Here is a 19,266-nt window from a genome sequence, read left to right as displayed (position 1 = left end):
TCAAACAATGCAACTGGGTTATAAGACGCCTGTAAAACTCACGCCAACTTATGTAATGTCATTGTCAGCCACCGGATCACCAAAAAGTCAATCGATTCCGACGCAGAGCAGACTTTTGGAGCAGAATCCAGCAGTCGTCTCTGATTTCCCAATCCACGTTCCGAGCCGGAAGCGCGTCACTGGGCGGCTCTGACTGTATGTGTCGGCAGCAGCGGCCGGCAGCCCCGGGGCGGCATTGCGCCACGGCGGCCGGTCACCTGGTCGACCCGACCCTCTCCCACGCCCCGGCGGCGGCGCGGCGGCGCGACCGGTACCGCTAGGCGCGCGCGGCCAGCGCCGGCAGTCGCGCGCGCGCTCCCCTCGCTGTCGGTCGTCGGACGCGCACTCTCCTCGGTCGCCGCTCCGTGCCATGGTGCAGCCCGCTCGCTAGAGAAGCCACCGAACCTGTGACACGCCAGGCTCCCTGCCCCGTCCGGTCGGCGCTGAGCATCGCGGGTGAGTAGCACAGAGGGGAGACTACCGTCTAAGACGGTCCCAATATAGCGGTGTGTCCTAGGTCCTTCCACACTTGCTAGCGACATCCAGAGGTCATTCAACAGGCAAACTTCAATAGAAAATCTAGTGTTGAGTCTCTGTCGAGCCTCTGTCGAATTGCCGAATCAGACCTTTGCGTGGATGGCGGTAACACAATCGATGCCTTTGCTTTAATTCATTATCCTGAAATCTTCCGGCTCCCCAGTCCTGACATCTTCTCTGAGCATATCTCGCCCATCAGATAAACAGGTCCGACTCCTGGGAACCATCACCAGGCCGCCGCAGGGTCTGTCCTACTTCTGGTCCCACTACCCGGAAGTATCTCCGTATCTGCATACTACATCGGCCGCGTGACTTCACCGCCATGATGTATCACCTCTCCTCCGACAAAAACACGGCCCGGGGCGGCGCCGGCCCGCTCGGCGGCCGCCCCCGCCCGGTCCGCCGTGGTAAACACGCCTAGTGTCGTCGTCGGCCGTGTCCACCGTTAGAGTCGCCCGTCGCCGGTGACGACGCCCCCGACCCTGACCGGCCGGCGGTCAGCGCGGTCGGTGACTCGCCGCGGCCTCACGAAGCTGTCAGCAAAAACGACCCGCCGGCCGGCCGGCCACCACCGCGGCAGGCCTGCAGGCACTGGGAGCCGGCCCGGGGCTAGCGCCGACGGGCCAAGGCCAGTGGAACGACAACACATTCCCACGGGCCGAGAATAGACCCTAGAGTTGTACAATACAGTCTCCGGTGCAACACTGAGACCGGATTGACACTACTTTGATACAAAAATATCCGAGTCTTCGAGTGCCGATGACTAGCGATGGCTGTATATGGGTCATTTGATTAAAACCATGAAAACCAGCAACATTTAGCCGTATTGAGGACACGCTTCTCTTGGATCACCGAGTATACAACCGCATTCTTATAAGGGTCGGATGGCCCCTACGGAAGGGCCAATCTGAAAGTCTGCAGGTCTGGGTTTATCGCCATCACAAAACCAGTGCCTTCGAAGGGGGCAGTAAAAAGCGAATAAACCAGAAGCTAATGCAAATAGGAAGACCAGCGGATTTTTATCCTATTTTTTACTGAAGGACAGGTGTAATGGGTGGGTTAATGATACGCCGGGGCCGTAAATGTCACCGTTACGTTTAGTCGCGAGCGCGGTTTTTCTATTGCCGTGTTAAATGGTCCGTGGAGAGTTCAATGTTCTCCGGTCGGCCCGGTGTCGGCAGTGTGCCGCCGTCACGGTGCCCAGAGGGCCGAGGAGGGGTCGTCGGTCGTCTGGCGCCGGTCGTGCCGAGTGTCCGGCAGCACAGAACCACTGAGGCGCGGCGGAGCGCCGTCGTGGCACCAGCTGGTGCAAATTCGCCGTCTGGCAGCTCTCCTCGTCCGCCAACGGTATCTGGCGGCACGCTCTGTCTGAGAGCAGGTGATCGGCCGCACGGGCCCGCTGTTTGCATGGCTCCGCGCTCCGTCCCATCCTGCCCGTCGGACATGCCCTCGGGCCGGCACGCAGGGAGGAGAGACGGGTCCGTTAGCCGCCGGAGCGGAGGGAAGGGACGACGCACCGCGCTGGTGTTACGCCCCTGGTCTCCACCGCAGTCTCCGGTGCTAGTGGCCTGTGACGGCGGGGCGTTGAAGTCTCCTCGCCCGGCCGACCGCGGCGGGGCGTCAGTTCGGTCGGAACGCCCCCGGCGCGTAACTGGACCACGGCGGGTGACCGGGTGAGACGGAGTCTTGGCCTCAGGAATGTCAGCCGTCCGTCCTTCTAACCCAGCACGGTGGTCACACCGACCGACCTGCTCGGCCTCATAGTTAACCCGACCGGTCAGACGGGCACCGCCGGCCGGACCAGTGCGCGGACCACGCAGCACCTGAGAACCGTCCCACGGGCCGCATCAGCCCGCGGGCAGGGGTAGCACCCAGCGCCTCGTTCTGCCCCGCAGCCGCCGCCAGCGAGTGTAAATCATCACCACCACGGACCACTTGCGGAACTGTGCCGTGAGAGCGCGTCGTCGGCCTTCAGGGCTGGGAGTGAGCCGGCCGAGCCGCTGCTGCGGGTCGCTGAACGCTCCATTTGTCCACGGGCCGCGACCGATTGCAGCTCGCGAGTCCATACGAACATACAACGGTACCGTGGCCGGCCACTGCCACTCAGCAGACGGCGCCGGGGGCGGTGTCGTCAGACGTCTGTGAAACATTTCAGCTGGCTCACAGCACACGGGGTTATCCCCCTCCACCGCGGTCGCTGCCTGGGGTGGGTCACCACTCTGCAGAGAAGGCCGCAGGACGGACGGGCAAGGACGGTCACCGACCCCTCTGCTCTCCTGACAGTTGGGTGGAGTGTAGACGGATTGTGGACAGAATGGTGTGGCGCATCCACACTGCCCGGACCGTATAAAAATGGACAAATTAAAAAATATCGGTAGTCGTAGTCACATCTAACATTTACGATGAAGTAGAAGATGAAGTGAAGCTTTCCTTCACAAACGGCGTGGGTTATAATCGCAATCTAAAACGATCAGCAGTTAACAAGAGAGGTGAAAGTGCTATACGCTTGTTCCTCGGTTGTCACAAGTCCATGTTTCTAAATGTTTCAGACCAACAAGGCCAATCGTATAAGGAATGTGAACACAGATAATAGCTCGTAAGTACATGGCATGAGAATTAGCACTCCAAAACCCGTTATTTTCACTTTGTAGTCTTCTGACCCATTGCTGGGATGTCAACATTACCACACAGAGTAGGTCACCAAAGTAATGCGAAGGTTCCAAACAAGTGGGCACATTACAAATCACTTTTTTCAATTCAGACAATTGTTACCTGCATGCTTGAAGAAGGGAAACATGTTACGTTCCGCAGCATTGGGGACACATTTTAATAGTCCGTTACCGGCTTCAACTCAGATATACGAGTATGCCGCAATTCTCTGCTTCATGCCCCAAGAAGCAGAGGACTGAGAGCTGCAGAGAACCCCCTCACCCACACACTGTGAGGGTGGGACAGTTTTCCCACGGGATCTATCGCGCAAGACATTGGTCACTTGACTCAAATTAAAAACGTATTCCAGCTATAATAAGAATCAAAACTATTTTGAGACGAAAGTTTCTCAGCCGAATCCGTTAGGCAGAACCTTCATGAATATGTATCCATATAGGTGAGTCAGCATTGGCCGGAAGAGAAACTGGGCTATGATCGCTTACACCGGTGACGAAATCTGGCGCTGGACTTCCAATGAGCTGGTCCAGGACATTCTCAGCTCTATGGGCGAGTCTCACGAGATGATGACGATTAAAGGGTGGGGCCAGTCCAGACTCCAGACACACCGGAACTCATAACAGACGGTTCACTGGCACCGTCTGAGTCACCCCGTGGCGAAACGTCGCCTCCGACAGGTGAAACTCACGCCTCGGATCATTTCACCGAGTGACGCATTCGTCATTGCTTAACCAGCGACCGCGCCCTAAAAGCCAAGCTGAAAGAACTACGTGCGTTCAAGAGTGATGTGTTGTGCGCTGTGCAGACGTCACGCCCAAACCGGCGTGGCTGGTCGCGCGGTAGCGATCCACGTGTATCCAAGCGCGGGCATTGTTCCGGGCACACACGTGGATCTCCACACTGTGTCTCTGCGGGCGCTCCGGGCCGGCCGCGCTGCGAGCGGGGTGCCGCAACCGGTGACCCATTTGGCGGTCGTCCAGCCGGTTCTGCCGGCACCCGAGGGCCGCGGACCATCTGAGAGGGAGGTCGGAGGTCCGCGACCGCGCGCCGCTGAATCACTCAGTGGACAGCCGGCGTACGGCGCGGTGGTCGCGGAGCACAGCACGCAAGGACATCGGCCGCAGTGCTCAGCCTCACATGTGAACAGCGGAACAGTAGATCTCACTCAGTGGAATATTTCTGGCAAATGACATTACAGGTGGCTGGCAATGCTTAATGCAAAAATATTCACCTCGGTATACGAGCCAAACATATTGGCTTGTATCATCGCTTCACTGCAGCTCGGTCAAGCACCAGGCGCCGAGCCCCGGGATCCCGCCCGGCTCCGACTCGCCCCCCCCCCCTCCTCCCTCCAATACGGCCGTATCCGGTCCGACCGCCTCCTCTCCGGCGTTTGTGGGTCATCGGCCGGAGACGTCATGGCCCCTACCGGGAACAGAAATTCCGCCCGGCAGTGAAGGGACCGCGCGTCACCTGGCCTGAGGGAGGGTGTCGAGTGCAGCCGCTCGACCCTATCCGTCCCGACAGGAGTGGGCTGACGAGCGGCGCTCTCTCGGGCGGTGACGGTGTGCCGTTGTGGGGAGGGCAGAACTGGGACGGTCAGCTGACGGCAATGTAACGGCGCACCCGCCGCCGCGCCGCTGCGGTCATTCCCGTCCCGTCCGCAGCGCCCACCGCCCTCGGGTGCAAGGCGACTTTGGTGCGAGACTAGGTCATCAATGGCATGTCCGTGCTTCGATTTAGGATGAAAGGAGCTGCACTGAGAACCACGCTTCATGATATGGTGCTCAGAGCATTCAATAAAGCGGATTGAGGAAAACCATTTTTGGACGCTGTTGATAGATAAAACCGCTGCACGCTACGCGATCCTGACTGTTCATCCTGAATGTTTCGGGCATTTCATATTATTCATACGACAATTATTAGACAAGTATGACCATTCGCCCGGCCTCGCACTTTAAATGCGCTTGATGAACTATAATTTTGTTGACATGACCCTCTCTTGATTACAGGTATATTCGTTATTAACGGCACCAAGCACAACTCATCATGAGGGCACTGTATCTCGTTCTCTTTCTGTTGGGAGTAACAGCAGCAAGACGTTTCCAGCCACTTATCAGGGGTAAGTAGTCGATTTTTTCCATACAAGTATTGCAGTAAAATATGACATTACCTAATCATCCAAATAAGTATTCATTTAAACTACATGCTATTGTCGTGACTAAATACTTAATAGGATGTTGCTATTCATAGCCAAAACGATTCGAAGCACAGTGGAAGATGGATTTGACCTTCAACAAGATTTAGAGGAAAAGTAGTTGTAGCACATAAATCAGCTCAGGTCCAGGCATTGAACACATTGCAATCGGTATTCCGTCTTGCTCAGGAGTTAGCTTGTGTCGCCGTATCGTGTTCCGAGCCGTGCTTGACAGACCCGTCATCTCCCTTGCAGGAAGCGCTCGCTCCATCCGGCCTCTGCCATGCACCCACAAGACCAGCGGGGAGCGCGGCGTCTGTATGTTCGCCTGGAACTGTATGAAACTCAAGGGAGTTCACCTCGGCACGTGCATGGACGGCTTCTACTTCGGCAGCTGCTGCGCCTTCCGCAAGCCGATGCCGAACACCGTCGACGACGGTGGGCTACCGCTACCGCCTGATGTTAAGGACAAGCCCGTCAAGGTTCCCACCACTTCTACAACAACTTCTACGACTACTACGTCTACCACTACCACAGAAGCTCCCGAAATCAAGGTGAGCACTTCCACAGAAAGCTCTCAGAGCATGTTAGAACTGAAAACTCCAAGCGCGGAGACTGAGGAGGAGAAGCAGAAGACGACGACGACCAAGAAGCCTACGGAAATAACCGAGAAGACTCCGGTCACGGAGAAGATACCGTCGACGTCTTCTGCAGCTCCTGACGTCGCGGAACAGGAGACGACCGCAGCCAGTGAGGAAACCACCAGTGCGTCTGCGACACCCGACGAGGACATTAAGGCCTCCTCCGCCTCTCAAACCGAGTCGGCGTCAGGACAGGGCGATGAGGAGGCGGACAAACAGGCTGCCGAGGAGGCTGCGTCTCAGCAGACACAGGGAGCTTCCACGACTGCATCACCTGGGACAACAGAGGCACCGACAACCCAGAAACCCCAGACCGAGAAAACGACTACCTCAGCACCGAAAACGACTGAAACACCGACACAGTCAACGACGAAAGCCCCTAAACCTACCGATAAGCCCACCACAGCCCAGTTGACGTCGACAAACGAAGTCTATACAACCAGCAAAGTCCCAGTCGATGCCACGACTGAATCTGAGACCACAACCACGCCACAGACCGCCAGCTCTGCTCCGGTGACAGAGAAGGTGACCACTACAGAGAAGGTGACAACCGCCTCCGTGTCCACCACCACTGAAGACGCCTTCACTACCGCATCTCTGCCAGAGTTCAGCACCTTCATCCCCGACCTGAGCCAGACGTCCTCGCAGGCGACTTCCACGGAGGCAGCGACGACTGAAGCGGCGACAGTGACCACTCAGAAGCCGGAAACCACAGTGTCTGTTGCTGAAGCGACGGCAGGTGGTCAAGGGGCCTCGGAGGAACAGAAAGAAGAGATGACGACGCAGACTAGTGCTCCGTCTTCCACTTCCGTTAGCTCCGAAGGAACCACGGCTACTGCAGAAAAGGTCGTCACAACTACGAAGAAGCCTGAGAAGCCTAGCACGGAAGCGACCACGACTGCCGCAGCCGAAGACGACATGGACAAGGAGCAGATCAAACAAGAGGAGCAGCCAGAGATGGCTGAACCCAGCTCTACCACCAGCAAGCCGATGACTGAAGCGACCTCGGCCACAACAGCAAAGCCAGCATCCACTTCTTCAGAGGCTCCGGCCAGCAGCGCTGAGCCGTCGACCACTACGCCCACTAAACCGGAGACTACCACTGGTTCTTCCTCCACTGAGGCACCAGCTAAGGTCACTGACAAGGTGACGAAGCAGCCGACCACCGAGGCTTCCACCACAACTGCGAAGCCCGTGGACAGCGATACAACCACACTGTCACCGGAGGAGGAGAAACAGACGGAGAAGCCCACCACGCAGCAGGAGAGCACCACGACCATATCTACGGAGCCGTCATCCACCGCAGCATCTACACAAAAACCTGCGACAGAGGCATCCACCGCGGCGGCGCCCGAGACCACACAGGAACCGGTGACGAAACCGCCAACCACGACCACCACGGCCGAGCCGTCCACCTCAGCGCCAACGGAGACGACCACAGCGGCCACCAGCAAACCGACACCCTCCTCCACGGCCCAGCCGACGACAGAGGCAGCGGAGACCACGCCGGCTACAACAGAATCAACCACCACCACAACAACCGAGCCTACCACTTCGGCCACGACCAAGACCACCACCTCGGCTACGACGACGACCGCCGTTCCTGAGCCCGTCACAGAGCCCGCGGCCGTCTCATCTTCGGAGCCCTCGACGGCCGCTACCACCACCCAGAAACCGGCGTCCGTGTCCACGGAGGCTCCCACCGAGGCGACTACACAGCCTCCGACAGCGGGCACGACCAGCGGCTGGATTCCGATCACCGTCAGTCGACCACCGGCCCCCGTCGAGCCCGCCTCTCCTTCCACCGAAGTGCCGACGACGGAGCCGACAACGACGGAGCCTCCGACGACCGTCACTCTCAGCTCCATCGCGTCGGTGACGGCGGCCAGCAGCTCCGCGATGGCGGAAGCCACGACGACAGCGATGCCGGTGGTGGACCAGGACTACAGCACAGGTGAGTCCAGCGGGACCGGGGTCAGAGGGCGCACCGCCGGCACCGGTGCCGGCGTGGGAGCGCCGTCCAGTGTGGTGGAGTAGCGGTGCGCCGAATTAGCGGCGGTGTGGCGCTGGGGTCATGGCGGTAGCTGATGATCACAGAGGTGTGATACCAGACGGCACGGTGTGAACGGAGGGAGGGGGAGGCGCCGGGCCCGGTACATGCACTGAGAGGTTCGCACAGGCGGACCGACGACCGCACGCTACGGGACTCTCGTTACATTTAGCCTCGGAATGGATTATTATTCACAACAGTCCGTCATTGAGCGGACTCCTATTTGGCCGGTCAAGGACGAATGCATAAAAAATTGAAATTGTTCCCGACGCTTACTTAATTTCAGCATAACCAGATCAGCGCTTTCTGGCGTACAATTTTCATAATAACAAACATGCACTATTACCCTTTCAACTTAGATTATCTAAATGGCTGGAATCATCTAAATTACTAAATTGCCCGATGCTTTGTCATGATGACCATCCTGCTCTCGCAAAGAATGATAGGTGAAGCGAGCGCATGACTGGGCGGAATGCAGAGGACGTCCCTCAAGTGCCTAATTTTGTACGAGAGCCTGTCTCGGAAACTTTGCATCGGGAAGCTTTCCTGCTAAATATGCAATTCTAGAGTGCCATGATTTGTAATGAGAGAGATAGCGAATCCTGTGTGCACTGCTGTCTACATCATACACCAGTCTTTCACCATTTGCTGGCAACAATAAGTGTCCGTTATGGAATAAGCTATAACCTGGGGAAGAAGTTAGAAATCTGTTGCAGCTTTGGATCAACTGAACGAAATTAAGTCTTCTTACAATGAAAGTGATCCCAATATCAGATAAGGCATAACATTCACCTGCGATGCACCGTCTGCCGAGGAAAATGATAGCAATTGCTTGCAAGTAACAAGAAAGCGGTCGGACCAGTCACCAGGTAGTGCTCGGGTCAGTTCGGCGACCTCTCCGCGTATATATGCGGGTCCTTTGATCAGGTTGCAGCCTCTGCAGCCACAAACCATTGCACCATCCCCGGACCGGCCGGCATCGACCCGAGCCGGAACACAAAACCAGACTCGGTTACCAACCGAACATTCTGCTTTGACTCGCACCTCAACCTGGTGCTCGGTCGAAATCTGTTTGGGATAAAGGATAAGTATGCATTTCCACGCAACAGTTAACGTAAGCAAAAGAACGACAATCAGCCAGCGTCACGGTTCGATGATTCTTCGATGCTTCATCTGGAGATACGTATGTGGGAGGACAAAACAATGTTAACGAGAGAAATTTAATGAACTTTGCGGTTTACATGTATCACAAACCACCTCTCTTCCATGGTCCAGATAGCAGCAGACACCGCCGTACCTAACAATTGGTGCCAACTGTTCAGCGAAAGTGCTTTCTAGGTTCTATCGCGTCGTGGATATTCACCAACGCGTACAACCGAAGGACCCGTTTAGCTTACTTCCACGGTCTAATTTCACACGGTCTGGTTGTCTGGTGACGTCCCGAAAGTGGCTGGCTCATGGGCAAACGGGCAAATTGAGACGACCGTAATTTGAAGCTAAATTCTAGCCAGGTGACCGTCAAACAAACAACCAGGAATGAATTAAGCGAGTAAATTGGTGTTCTTTGGATAATATCAAGTGCCCATAAGAGACGTAAAACCATTATACGTTTGTTCAAATGCCTGTATGAAAGGGGAGTACGTACTCATAGAACAAAGAGTCATAAATCTAAAATAACTTGGCTATTATCTACAATTGTACCCTCTTGCATCTCCTTGCAATAATGCCACTCAACTGAAGGACCTGATTAACTACAGCCCATACAAGCTCGTCCAAACAGTCACATGATGTTTCCACGACACGAAAGCGCAAGATTTATGCCTATAACCATGCGGCGGCAGCCTGTTACCAACTGACCCGGCTGTCCGTTCACAGGCTGCGGCAAACGATACGTGCCACAGAAGAGGATCGTCGGTGGCAACGTCTCCGACTTCGGCGAGTGGCCGTGGCAGGTACGGCTGACCCCGCTGACCCCTCTGACCCCGCTGACCCGCACGGGTCACCGTGCGGGAGGAACGCGCTCGCAGAATTCTGCGACGTCACGAGCCCATGCGCTGCGCGCACCAGCCGTGCCGCTACCGGCCGGAAGCCATACGTGACCCTAATCCCGATAGACCACTTGAGGCGGTTGTTAGCGTATCGGAACGATCATCACGCATCTGTCTATGTCTGCTTCTTTTGCAATACATCACGCATACACACGTGTAATATTCGCGCATTGTTTCAAGTTCAAAAACCGGCCTTGGATGGATGTGGCTAGCGGTTACACGAGTATCTGTTCCTTCAACTGGTCGTTGCGTGTATGAGTGACAGCCAACTCCCACCCCGAGTCTGAGCTGTACCGGTCTCCTTCCGCAGGTATCCCTCCGTCAGTGGCGTCAGGTCACCTACCTTCACAAGTGCGGAGCGGCTCTCGTGAACCAGAACTGGGCCATCACGGCCGCCCACTGCGTCGAAGGGTGAGTGACAGCGCCGCACCCCGCGTGCGCAGTTTTTGGACCGACGCCGCGGTGTCTGGGTCGGATACACGGGTGTCGCAGAAGGGAGTGGAGTTAGAACAAGGCGTGTAGAGAACGGGCATCCTAGGCTGTCCTACGATGGATAGAGGCCACACCAACAGAGGATATTTCGCTGCTCCTGATAGATTTCCGGCTCTCGAAGTCAACCACAGTGCGTTCGGGTAGATGTGTCAACATTGGCACGGTATGGAATATCTTGGTAGCTGCGCAGTCCACCTAACGGTCTGCCGGCCACCGCCGCCGCCCCTCGGTAAGCGGACAGGTAACGGGCCGAGAGTATGGTCCGCCCTGTCCGCACCGCGAACACCCGGGGTCAGAGAGCCAGCCTCTGGGCAGTCGGCAGGTCACGAAAGATCGGTCTTCACACAGACGGCAGGTCAAAAAGGTCAGACAGACAGCATGTTACAGGGCTGACACCGTGGGTAAGACAGGCCAAGGGTCAAGGCTTGTAAGAATGCGAATCACGGAAGGCCAACAAGGTCAACGGCAACGAATAAGCAAATTTGATCAGAACACCTTTTGTAGCCCCATTCACACTCGAGTTGTCGGTCAGTGTTCAGGCTTCACCTGGCTGTAGAGCTCGTACTACAGATGCTCAGGAAAAAACTTCACTCATCAAATATGTTTCAAGTCAGAATGTATGGTCTGGGTATCAGACTTCTGGATTATGGAACCTGAGGACTGTAGGGATAAGTCTTTAGTCTCAGTCATACTCGGCAGTTATTTCTCCAGCGGACAGGGGCAATGACCGTTACCTAGGTCAGCAATGCGCACCACGCACTAGGTCACTAAAATCACCGGTCACCGGTGAAAGACCGCGTCTAACCACATTGCGACATAGCCGAGATAATCACCTCTGGCGTGTCCTCGTCGTCAGCTATCCCACCAGCGCGCGGCGGCGCGGCGACCCGACCCGACCCGTCACAGTTCTGAAACATACCGCTGCGTCGAACAGACCACGTGCCGTCCACAAAAACTGGCTGCCGCCGGCGGCGCGGCGTGCGCTGTTTTGTGTCGGGACCTGTTGCAGACAAAGGCTGTATTGTGCGCCGGCTGATCGGGAGGGCCGGCGGCAGCACGACCGGTCACAGGTCAAACGACCGGTACCGTTCGTAGCGGGCCGCAGCGGCCGCCGTCAGTTCCGGTCGCCGCCGGGAATTAATAGGTGGTAACAGATTGTGGCGGACGGCGGATACCATGCCCGGTGATCAGGCGGGTAGAGTACGAGTAGAGAGACTACGCTAGGATACCACACTTGGGATGTTAGCGGCTATGTCTGTGCTATCAACTCGACGTTCACCTTATCAACATCAGGTTCCAGCCGTATGATCGCAATGTTCAGTGTCACGAAAGCAAACGGTCCAGTTTGGTCTTACAAGACCACTCCGAACTCTGGACTGGGCTGATAACTGATGAGTGCTTAGAGGATGAAGAGAATAAAGTAAGGCAAGAGCATGAAAAGATGGTGTAAAAGCATACAGGCCACATTCACTTTCATTTCCGCTCGACTCATCCTAAACTCCCAGAAGATAACAGAACCAAAGAGTCACGATCTGAAGAAGCCCAACGGCGAGCACCTTTCCAGCAGACCATTACAGTCCAATGATTGCTCTAGTAACCCGTCCGGTAAACTCCCCGGTTGCGGCGGTCGGTGGCCGAGATCGGCACAGATCCGGTCATGTGTCATCAGGTGGGGGAGCGCGCGCCGCGCAGCCGCCCTCCTCTCAGCTCTGGGCCGCCAGCAACCGGTTCAGAGGAGCGCGCTGACCCACTTCGGCTCCGGCCGCGGGCGGAGTGGTCGACCGCGCCGCGGCACGGGCGGGCGGCGCGACCCGTGCCGCGGCCCACACCGCCTCACCACTCCTACCCGTGCCGAGCCGGCTCGAGACGCCACAGCGCAGCGTGCCGCCACTTCGGTGGCTTCCGCACCACGCGAGACGGTGCGGAACAGCTGTGGAGTCACGAGAGGGGGAGCAGCGGAGCGCGCGCGACCCCGGCAACGGCTAATGGCCGGAGGTCGCTGCAGACACCGGCACCGCGACGAAGTCCCGGAGGTCTGTGAAAGATCATCTCATGAAAAAGGCTAACGAGAAGGTCGTTCCCTGCCTCACGACCGCCACTCATCTCTCAGCGATACATTGCCGCTGTTGACAGCTCTGTCGCCACCATCGGAAGCTCATCTCCACTGTCATGTCGGCAAACATTAGCTCCGTCGCCGGCGCCGCAATCGACAGCTCTGTCGTCGCCGTCGGCAGCTCCATCGGCAGCTCTGCCGTCGGCATCTCTATCGTCACCGTCACGAATCGCCGTCGTCGTCGGGCTCACGGCTGGCCGGCTCCGTGTCACGGCCGGCGCGTCGGCGGCCTCCGGTGGCCGGGCCGGGGTCATCCACCCGGCCGCAGTGGTCGGTCGGCCGAGCAGCCGGCCGCCGCCGCTGATCCAGCCCATCAGAGCTCCGGCCGGCCGGCCACGACAGATGGCGACCGACCGACCGGCCGGCTGACCTGCCGCTGAGGCTGGGCAAACGCGTGGGAATCGGGAGCCAGAGGTGACGGACAGATTAGCGAGCGTGGGGTTGTATCTGGCGACGTTCGGCATGCTGAACATGCATCTCATCGACAACCAGGAGGACTGAAGAAAGGTCATCTTGTTTGGTGCTTGTATGTTTGTGATGCTCTCGTGGAATTTGGAGACAAAAAGTACGAAGCAATATTCAATTCATCGGGTATGTATTGGATGTGTCAATCCAACATACATAAATCGTCAAATGACATGCAGCCTGTTCCTTGACCGATGCTTCTTGCCGATGAATGTCATTCGGCACATAACGACACCTTTCTTGCTTGCGCCCTCTGCGCCTTCAATTGAATGGCTCCACATTAAAAAGCCATAGTCTCCAAAAGAGTAATACAAGGATGATTTCCTCTGCCGTCTGACAGCGGTGGTGGACAGATCTGTCGGTGCAGCCCCGCTCTGCCGTCTGGCCCGTCCCACAGCGTTGGGACAGATCTGTCGGTACTCGGTGCAGCTCCGCTCTGCCGGCGCTGTTCCGCTCTCCGACCTGCAGCTGCCGGGTCGGCCGGTCACCGGCGCCGCCCTGGTCCTTGACCTCGGCCGGCAGCTCGTATCGTCAGCAGGCACACCGTGGCAGCAGCCGGGACGTGAGCCAGCCTTCCGGCTCCGTCCGCCGAGACCCGTTTAGAAAGTGGCGCTGCCCGACCGGCGCCGATGCAGGGACCCGTTCTGACGGCCTAGTTCGAGTGACGCAGTCTCTCACGTTCTGGTAATTCAGATCGTCAACACATGTCACTGGACATGCGTCATCGATGACCAGGCCAGCTGGCAAGGTCGGGACGAGCCCGCCGATCTCAGCTGTTCTCACGTGTGGTGCCGACTCCGAGACGAGGCACGCGCGAACAGACGTCTGCCGTTTCCCACGAGCGTGCGAGTGTTCCTCAGCGATGAGTTGCCGCCGCGATGTGCCAGATGAAAGACGAGCCACGAAGTGTCAGACATCATCCCCCGAGACGTCGCTACCGCTGCCTGTCGCTATTTTAACCGTCATCTGCCGTCCGGACAGTCATACCACCTGACGGCTAAATGTCATCCGGCAGATGTCGGACTGATATCATGGTAGCCGGGCTGATGAGACTGATGCGTCGCGGTTGGCGGTCTGCTGACGTCAGGGTCTCGTCTGATGACTTAACAGCCGTTCCGCTAGTGCATCGGTGCACAGCTACAATGAAGAGCCCAGCTGCCGGCAGCCATTGTCCCTGACGAAGCTTCCGTCAGCGACTTTGAAGCTCCACTCAATCGCGGAAATGTTACCGAATCGCGGCGCTTTTTTACTATCTTTCAGCGTTGCATATAGGCATTGCAGACCGCCGAGGCCGCGTGTTCGTGAGTGACAAGACGCCGGCCTATCGCGCTATCTCGGCGCGCGTCAGTGTTTACCTCGCCGGGGCGGTGCCGTGTCACGCGTCACGCGTCACGCCGTGACGGCGCGGCGCCGGCGTGACGCCGCCAGAGCGCAGCGTGACGCCTCATCTCCAGGTCATCGGCTCGGGCGTCGGGTCAAAGGTCGTCCGGAACTGTCACCAGTAACCGCAAACGGCCGTCTAATGCCGCTGTAAACAGCACATTACGCATTCATAGCTTCGCATAGCGCAAAACGCACAGGCAAGCACATGTACAGTTAAAAGCACTTGCGATGTGTATATCTTATTCTTGTGTGTAAGTCGCGTCATTTTATTTGTTACTACCGATGCAAGTTGCGACTTCGGTGCCTGTATGCTATAACACCACTGCGATAAGTCTCTTTACTAGGCCCCAGTGAGGAGATTGTCCCAGACTAGGCGCGTGCCGTCGGTGATAATACAGGATAAACAGCACCCCGACCTACACGCGCCGGCCGCGACCCACTGCGAGTGATCCTCGCCTCACGACTGCCGGCTGACCCACACATCAGCTGACGTGTTCGTGTAATGTCGCGTTATCCTCACGTCACGACAGAGTATTGGCCGCATTATAACGCTCTTAGCTGACCGGAAACGATGTTCTAGTCTCAATAAAGCTACTGGTATGCCAGTAGCAGAGGACTGGCAGCTGCTTACATTCGAAGCCAGTCTTTTTTACGGGTTCCTCGTCACTCGTCAATTTTGTCAAGGACACAGGTTCGCTTCCGCAGGAAGTGAACAGGACACGAAAGTAAGCAAACGTTTCTACCGTGTAACTAGGTACGGGTAGCTCTATGTATAAGCGATGTTCTTATATGATATATCATGCAGCAGGCCAGCCGTTGCCGTATGCCTTCCCAATGTCCATGATGGTCAGTGACCGGCACAACAAGGGTCGTCACCACTGCTTGAGTCGCTGCACCGTATACCTGTTTTCTGACGTAACACCGTCCGCTAACGTATCCTGACGCCGTTCTCCCTGCCGTTTCAGTGTGAAGCCGGAGAGCCTGCTGCTGCGGCTGGGCGAGTACAACCTCGAGGACGAGTCGGAGCCGTACCACTTTGTCGAGCGGAGAGTCGAGCTGATCGCCATCCATCCCGAGTTCGACTCGCGCACCTTCGAGTACGACCTCGCCATGCTCAGGTGGGTTCTTAGCGCAGCGCTTAAAGTTTTGACCTTGCAGATGTTTGGTTTCTTGTGTTTCATCAAGGCGGTGGGATGGGAAGCTAAAGGCGGAGACAAAGGACAAAAGACGATAGGCTGGATAGGCCGCCGCCCAGTCGGCCCGGTCCCTGCGCCGGAGGGGCATGCTTGATGGAAGCTCCCCTCATCAAATGCGCGGAAGATATGACGGTGGGGATGGGGTTCATGCTCAGGAGAGGACATATGACATTGCCAAAATATCAGGGCCCTGACAAGACATCGCAAGGGAATGTTTAGATGTTTAGATCACCGGTAATGAAATTCGCTTATTTTGATTCCCAGCTTCTGTATGTTTAGTACAGTAAGCGATTGGCGGTCCTATGGGCAGTGGACCTGAAATTGAGCCACCTAATTCACATGCAGTCCAAACCATCAGCCTGACCAGCTGTAGTGAGATTCCAATGGTGAAAGTATCCAAACCTGACCCAAAACCTCCCGTCTGATACCGGTACAGCACCACACAAATCGCTGCGAATAAAACGTCCCGTATAGCGCTATGGAAATACGGTGCAATTGCCATCACAAAGCTTTCTCGCATTTAACGTTTCGTATTTGTCGGTCACCGTTTCTATAGAGGAATGGAGGCGGACCAGGGATGGGACGGGTGGGCCTTTAGCCCCCCCCCCCAATGACGCGCCGTGGGGAGGGGGAGTTGGTCCGGCCGGTCGCCGGTCCGCTCGGCCGGTACAGGGTCAGTAGGTCATCCGGTAATCCAGGCTTGTACCGGCCGGCCGGCCGCCGAGGACCGGTCCTGCTCAGTACAAAAACACCTACACCCGCCGGCCTGTCGCCGAGACGCCGTGACGTCATTGTCGACACAGTGACGTCACACACACGGAGCGAGTGACGTCACTCACAGGGCACCGCTTCTGTTTCAGGTTCTACGAGCCGGTGACGTTTGCGCCGAACATCGTGCCCATCTGCCTGCCGCAGGGAGAGGACGACTACCTGAACAGGACGGCCTGGGTCACCGGATGGGGGCGCCTCTATGAGAGTGAGTACCAATAACCCGGATCAGAGTGTGGGAGAGTGAGATGGAGGAGCGGGTTCGCACTAACAACAAACCTTCATCACCCAAGACCTCGCCGTTTTCTATTTTCCATCAGAAGGCATCTTTAGCCAACAGCAGGGTTATCAAATGTTCAACATCCATAAGAACTTGTGCATCCGTGTTGTGGTAATTGAGCGTCATAATTGAGCGTCCGTGTTCACCAAACGCGAGCCCATCTGTGTAAGAACGTCGTGCTCTACCCTAGCTCTGCAGACGCAGGAGCTCCGTAGTCTGTCGTTAAACCTGACGTCCATCCGGCGACGCCGTTTAACCCAATCACTCTCGTGTCACCGCCGTTTAATTAATTCGCAGTGTATTCGCGCACCGTCTGACCTGTCATGTGCCTCGTCTCCAACAGACGGGCCGCTGCCGTCCAAGCTGCAGGAGGTCTCTGTGCCGGTCATTACCAACAGCGCCTGCGAGGGCATGTACCGCGACGCCGGCTACGTGGAGCACATCCCAAACATCTTCCTGTGCGCCGGCTGGGCGGCCGGAGGGCGCGACTCGTGCGAGGTCAGTACCAGGGCGGCGACGTGCGGAGGCTCATTTGTTGGTTTGTTGAGGTTTAGGGATGTGTTGACAGTGGGGTCATCATGTGCCCGATGAACAAAAGCTTGTATCAGTAGGCAAAAGTTAGGGGAGGGCGGATTCAGAATAGATAGCGGGTACAGCATTAGCATTGGGGATAATGGCGAGCAGCCATGTTAGGGAAGTTTCAATTAGTGATCGGCAATGGCCACCCGAATACTTGGCCTGTCTTTATTAGGAATGTTGCTTGGTTCTGTGTGCCATAGCCCGTCTCTGGGATTCCGCTGGGAGTCCTCTAAAGCACCGTCCCGTCCCGGAAATGTCTGTTGACGTGTGATTCTCTACCGCAGGGTGACTCTGGCGGACCTCTGGTGCTGAAGCGCGAGGACTCTGACCGCTACGAGCTGATCGGCATCATTAGCTGGGGCATCGGCTGCGCGCAGCAGAACCAGCCCGGCGTCTACACGAGGATCACCTACTTCCGAAAGTGGGTGGAGCAGATCATGTTGTTCTAGCGTCAGCGCCGGGTGCTGTAGCCAGTGAGCCAGCCGGGGACCTTCTGTGATCGCGCGAACAGCGAGTGAGGGACCGGTGCGCGGGGTGGGGTGCAGTCGCCGAGCGAGCCAAAGATGACACGGCCGGGCCGGAACGTCGGGTCCGAGTCGGCCGGTCGGTGCCGCGGGGTCAACCAGCCTGGGGAGAGGCTTTCCGAATCCATCGCCAAACGGAACGCCCGGAGAGCCTCAGGGCTCAGACAGAGCCGTGAGTGTCTCGAACCAAGCTGAGTCCATCTTGGATCAGGTCTCAAGAACTTCGGGCCAAGCGGACCGAGCTGCGCGAGCCAGAGGACCGAGCGGTGACCACGCAGACCAGGTCGCTCGAGCAAAAGGACCAAGCCGCGAGAGCCAGGAGACCAAGGCGAGCGGGCCAGAGGACCGAGCCAAGCCATCGACATCCTCCATCCTGAGATGCTCCAGCGACCGTGTGGCGCCGTCGAACGAGCTGTGTATACCATGTATTTATTGACCGTATTATTTATTGAGAGATGCTTTACTGTGCGGACGAGAAGCGAGTGTCTATGTGATGTTCAGGGCATACATATCCGTCAAGGTGCTCAAGAGAGACTGGGGAAGCTGTCTTCAAGCGCCTACCCAGGATCCGACGTGCCTCTGTAGCTATACTCGGTTTTGTTAACTTCACGATAAATACTGAGGCCCTGAACTGTTGTTATCTTGTTACTGATTGTGGAAGAGCTCGGGCGGCGTGCGATGAGAGGCATCGCAGCTAAATCGTGTTAGTCTGTGTAGTTCAGTTCCTGACCGCTTGGTGTCGCGTCAGTCGTGCGGTACCGGGGCATATGCATCGAGCCACATGACAGGCACGCCCTTGTCGGTGTTGTGTGTATGTGAGAGTGTGTGTGTGTGCGTGTAAACCGAAATCGTGACTCGCCCGCAATAAGACCGACACACTGTGACTTGTTGATTGTTCTGAGCAGAGGGATACTTCCAGCCATAGGAGGGCACGTCCTCCTAGGCAGCAGGTGGATGAGTTTCAAAGTGTAGGTACACGAGCCACGCGGTCGGCTAGTTTTGTGGAACGATGGTCTGTTCCTTCGACACATCCGACACGGAAGGGTGACCAGCATGACATTGGGGCCAGCGAAACATGTCACAGATCTGCTGGAAAGACCAACGGGTCTTCAACCTCGTCTGCAATCTTCAATCAATGACAGATAAACGGACAAGCCCAAGGAAGCCAAGATGCATGGTGAAAGCTGGATCAGAATGCCACATACGCTTGCACCGGTAGTCCCGTTATGCAAGGAGCTCGAACAATCGGCTGATATAACGCAAGTCAGCCCATGAGTCCACTTCTCA

The 19,266-nt window shown here is 56.8% G+C and overlaps 1 protein-coding gene across 1 annotated transcript; it reads left to right on the top strand.

Annotated features, from left to right (window-relative positions):
• The first annotated feature begins 326 nt into the window (after window positions 1-326).
• On the top strand, window positions 327-18,863 carry LOC122390269 (serine proteinase stubble-like). Its single transcript, XM_043383017.1, has 9 exons — window positions 327-495; window positions 5,256-5,365; window positions 5,696-8,035; window positions 10,007-10,083; window positions 10,490-10,590; window positions 15,598-15,750; window positions 16,689-16,804; window positions 17,220-17,374; window positions 17,740-18,863. The coding sequence occupies exons 2-9, from the start codon at window positions 5,293-5,295 to the stop codon at window positions 17,902-17,904; spliced, it is 3,180 nt and encodes a 1,059-aa protein (XP_043238952.1). The 5' UTR covers window positions 327-495; window positions 5,256-5,292; the 3' UTR covers window positions 17,905-18,863.
• Window positions 18,864-19,266: the final 403 nt, after the last annotated feature.

Source organism: Amphibalanus amphitrite, unplaced genomic scaffold (assembly GCF_019059575.1).
Source record: "Amphibalanus amphitrite isolate SeventyFive unplaced genomic scaffold, NRLGWU_Aamphi_draft 000388F_arrow, whole genome shotgun sequence".
NCBI lineage: Eukaryota > Metazoa > Arthropoda > Thecostraca > Balanomorpha > Balanidae > Amphibalanus > Amphibalanus amphitrite.
This window is presented reverse-complemented; position numbering and strand designations above follow the sequence as displayed.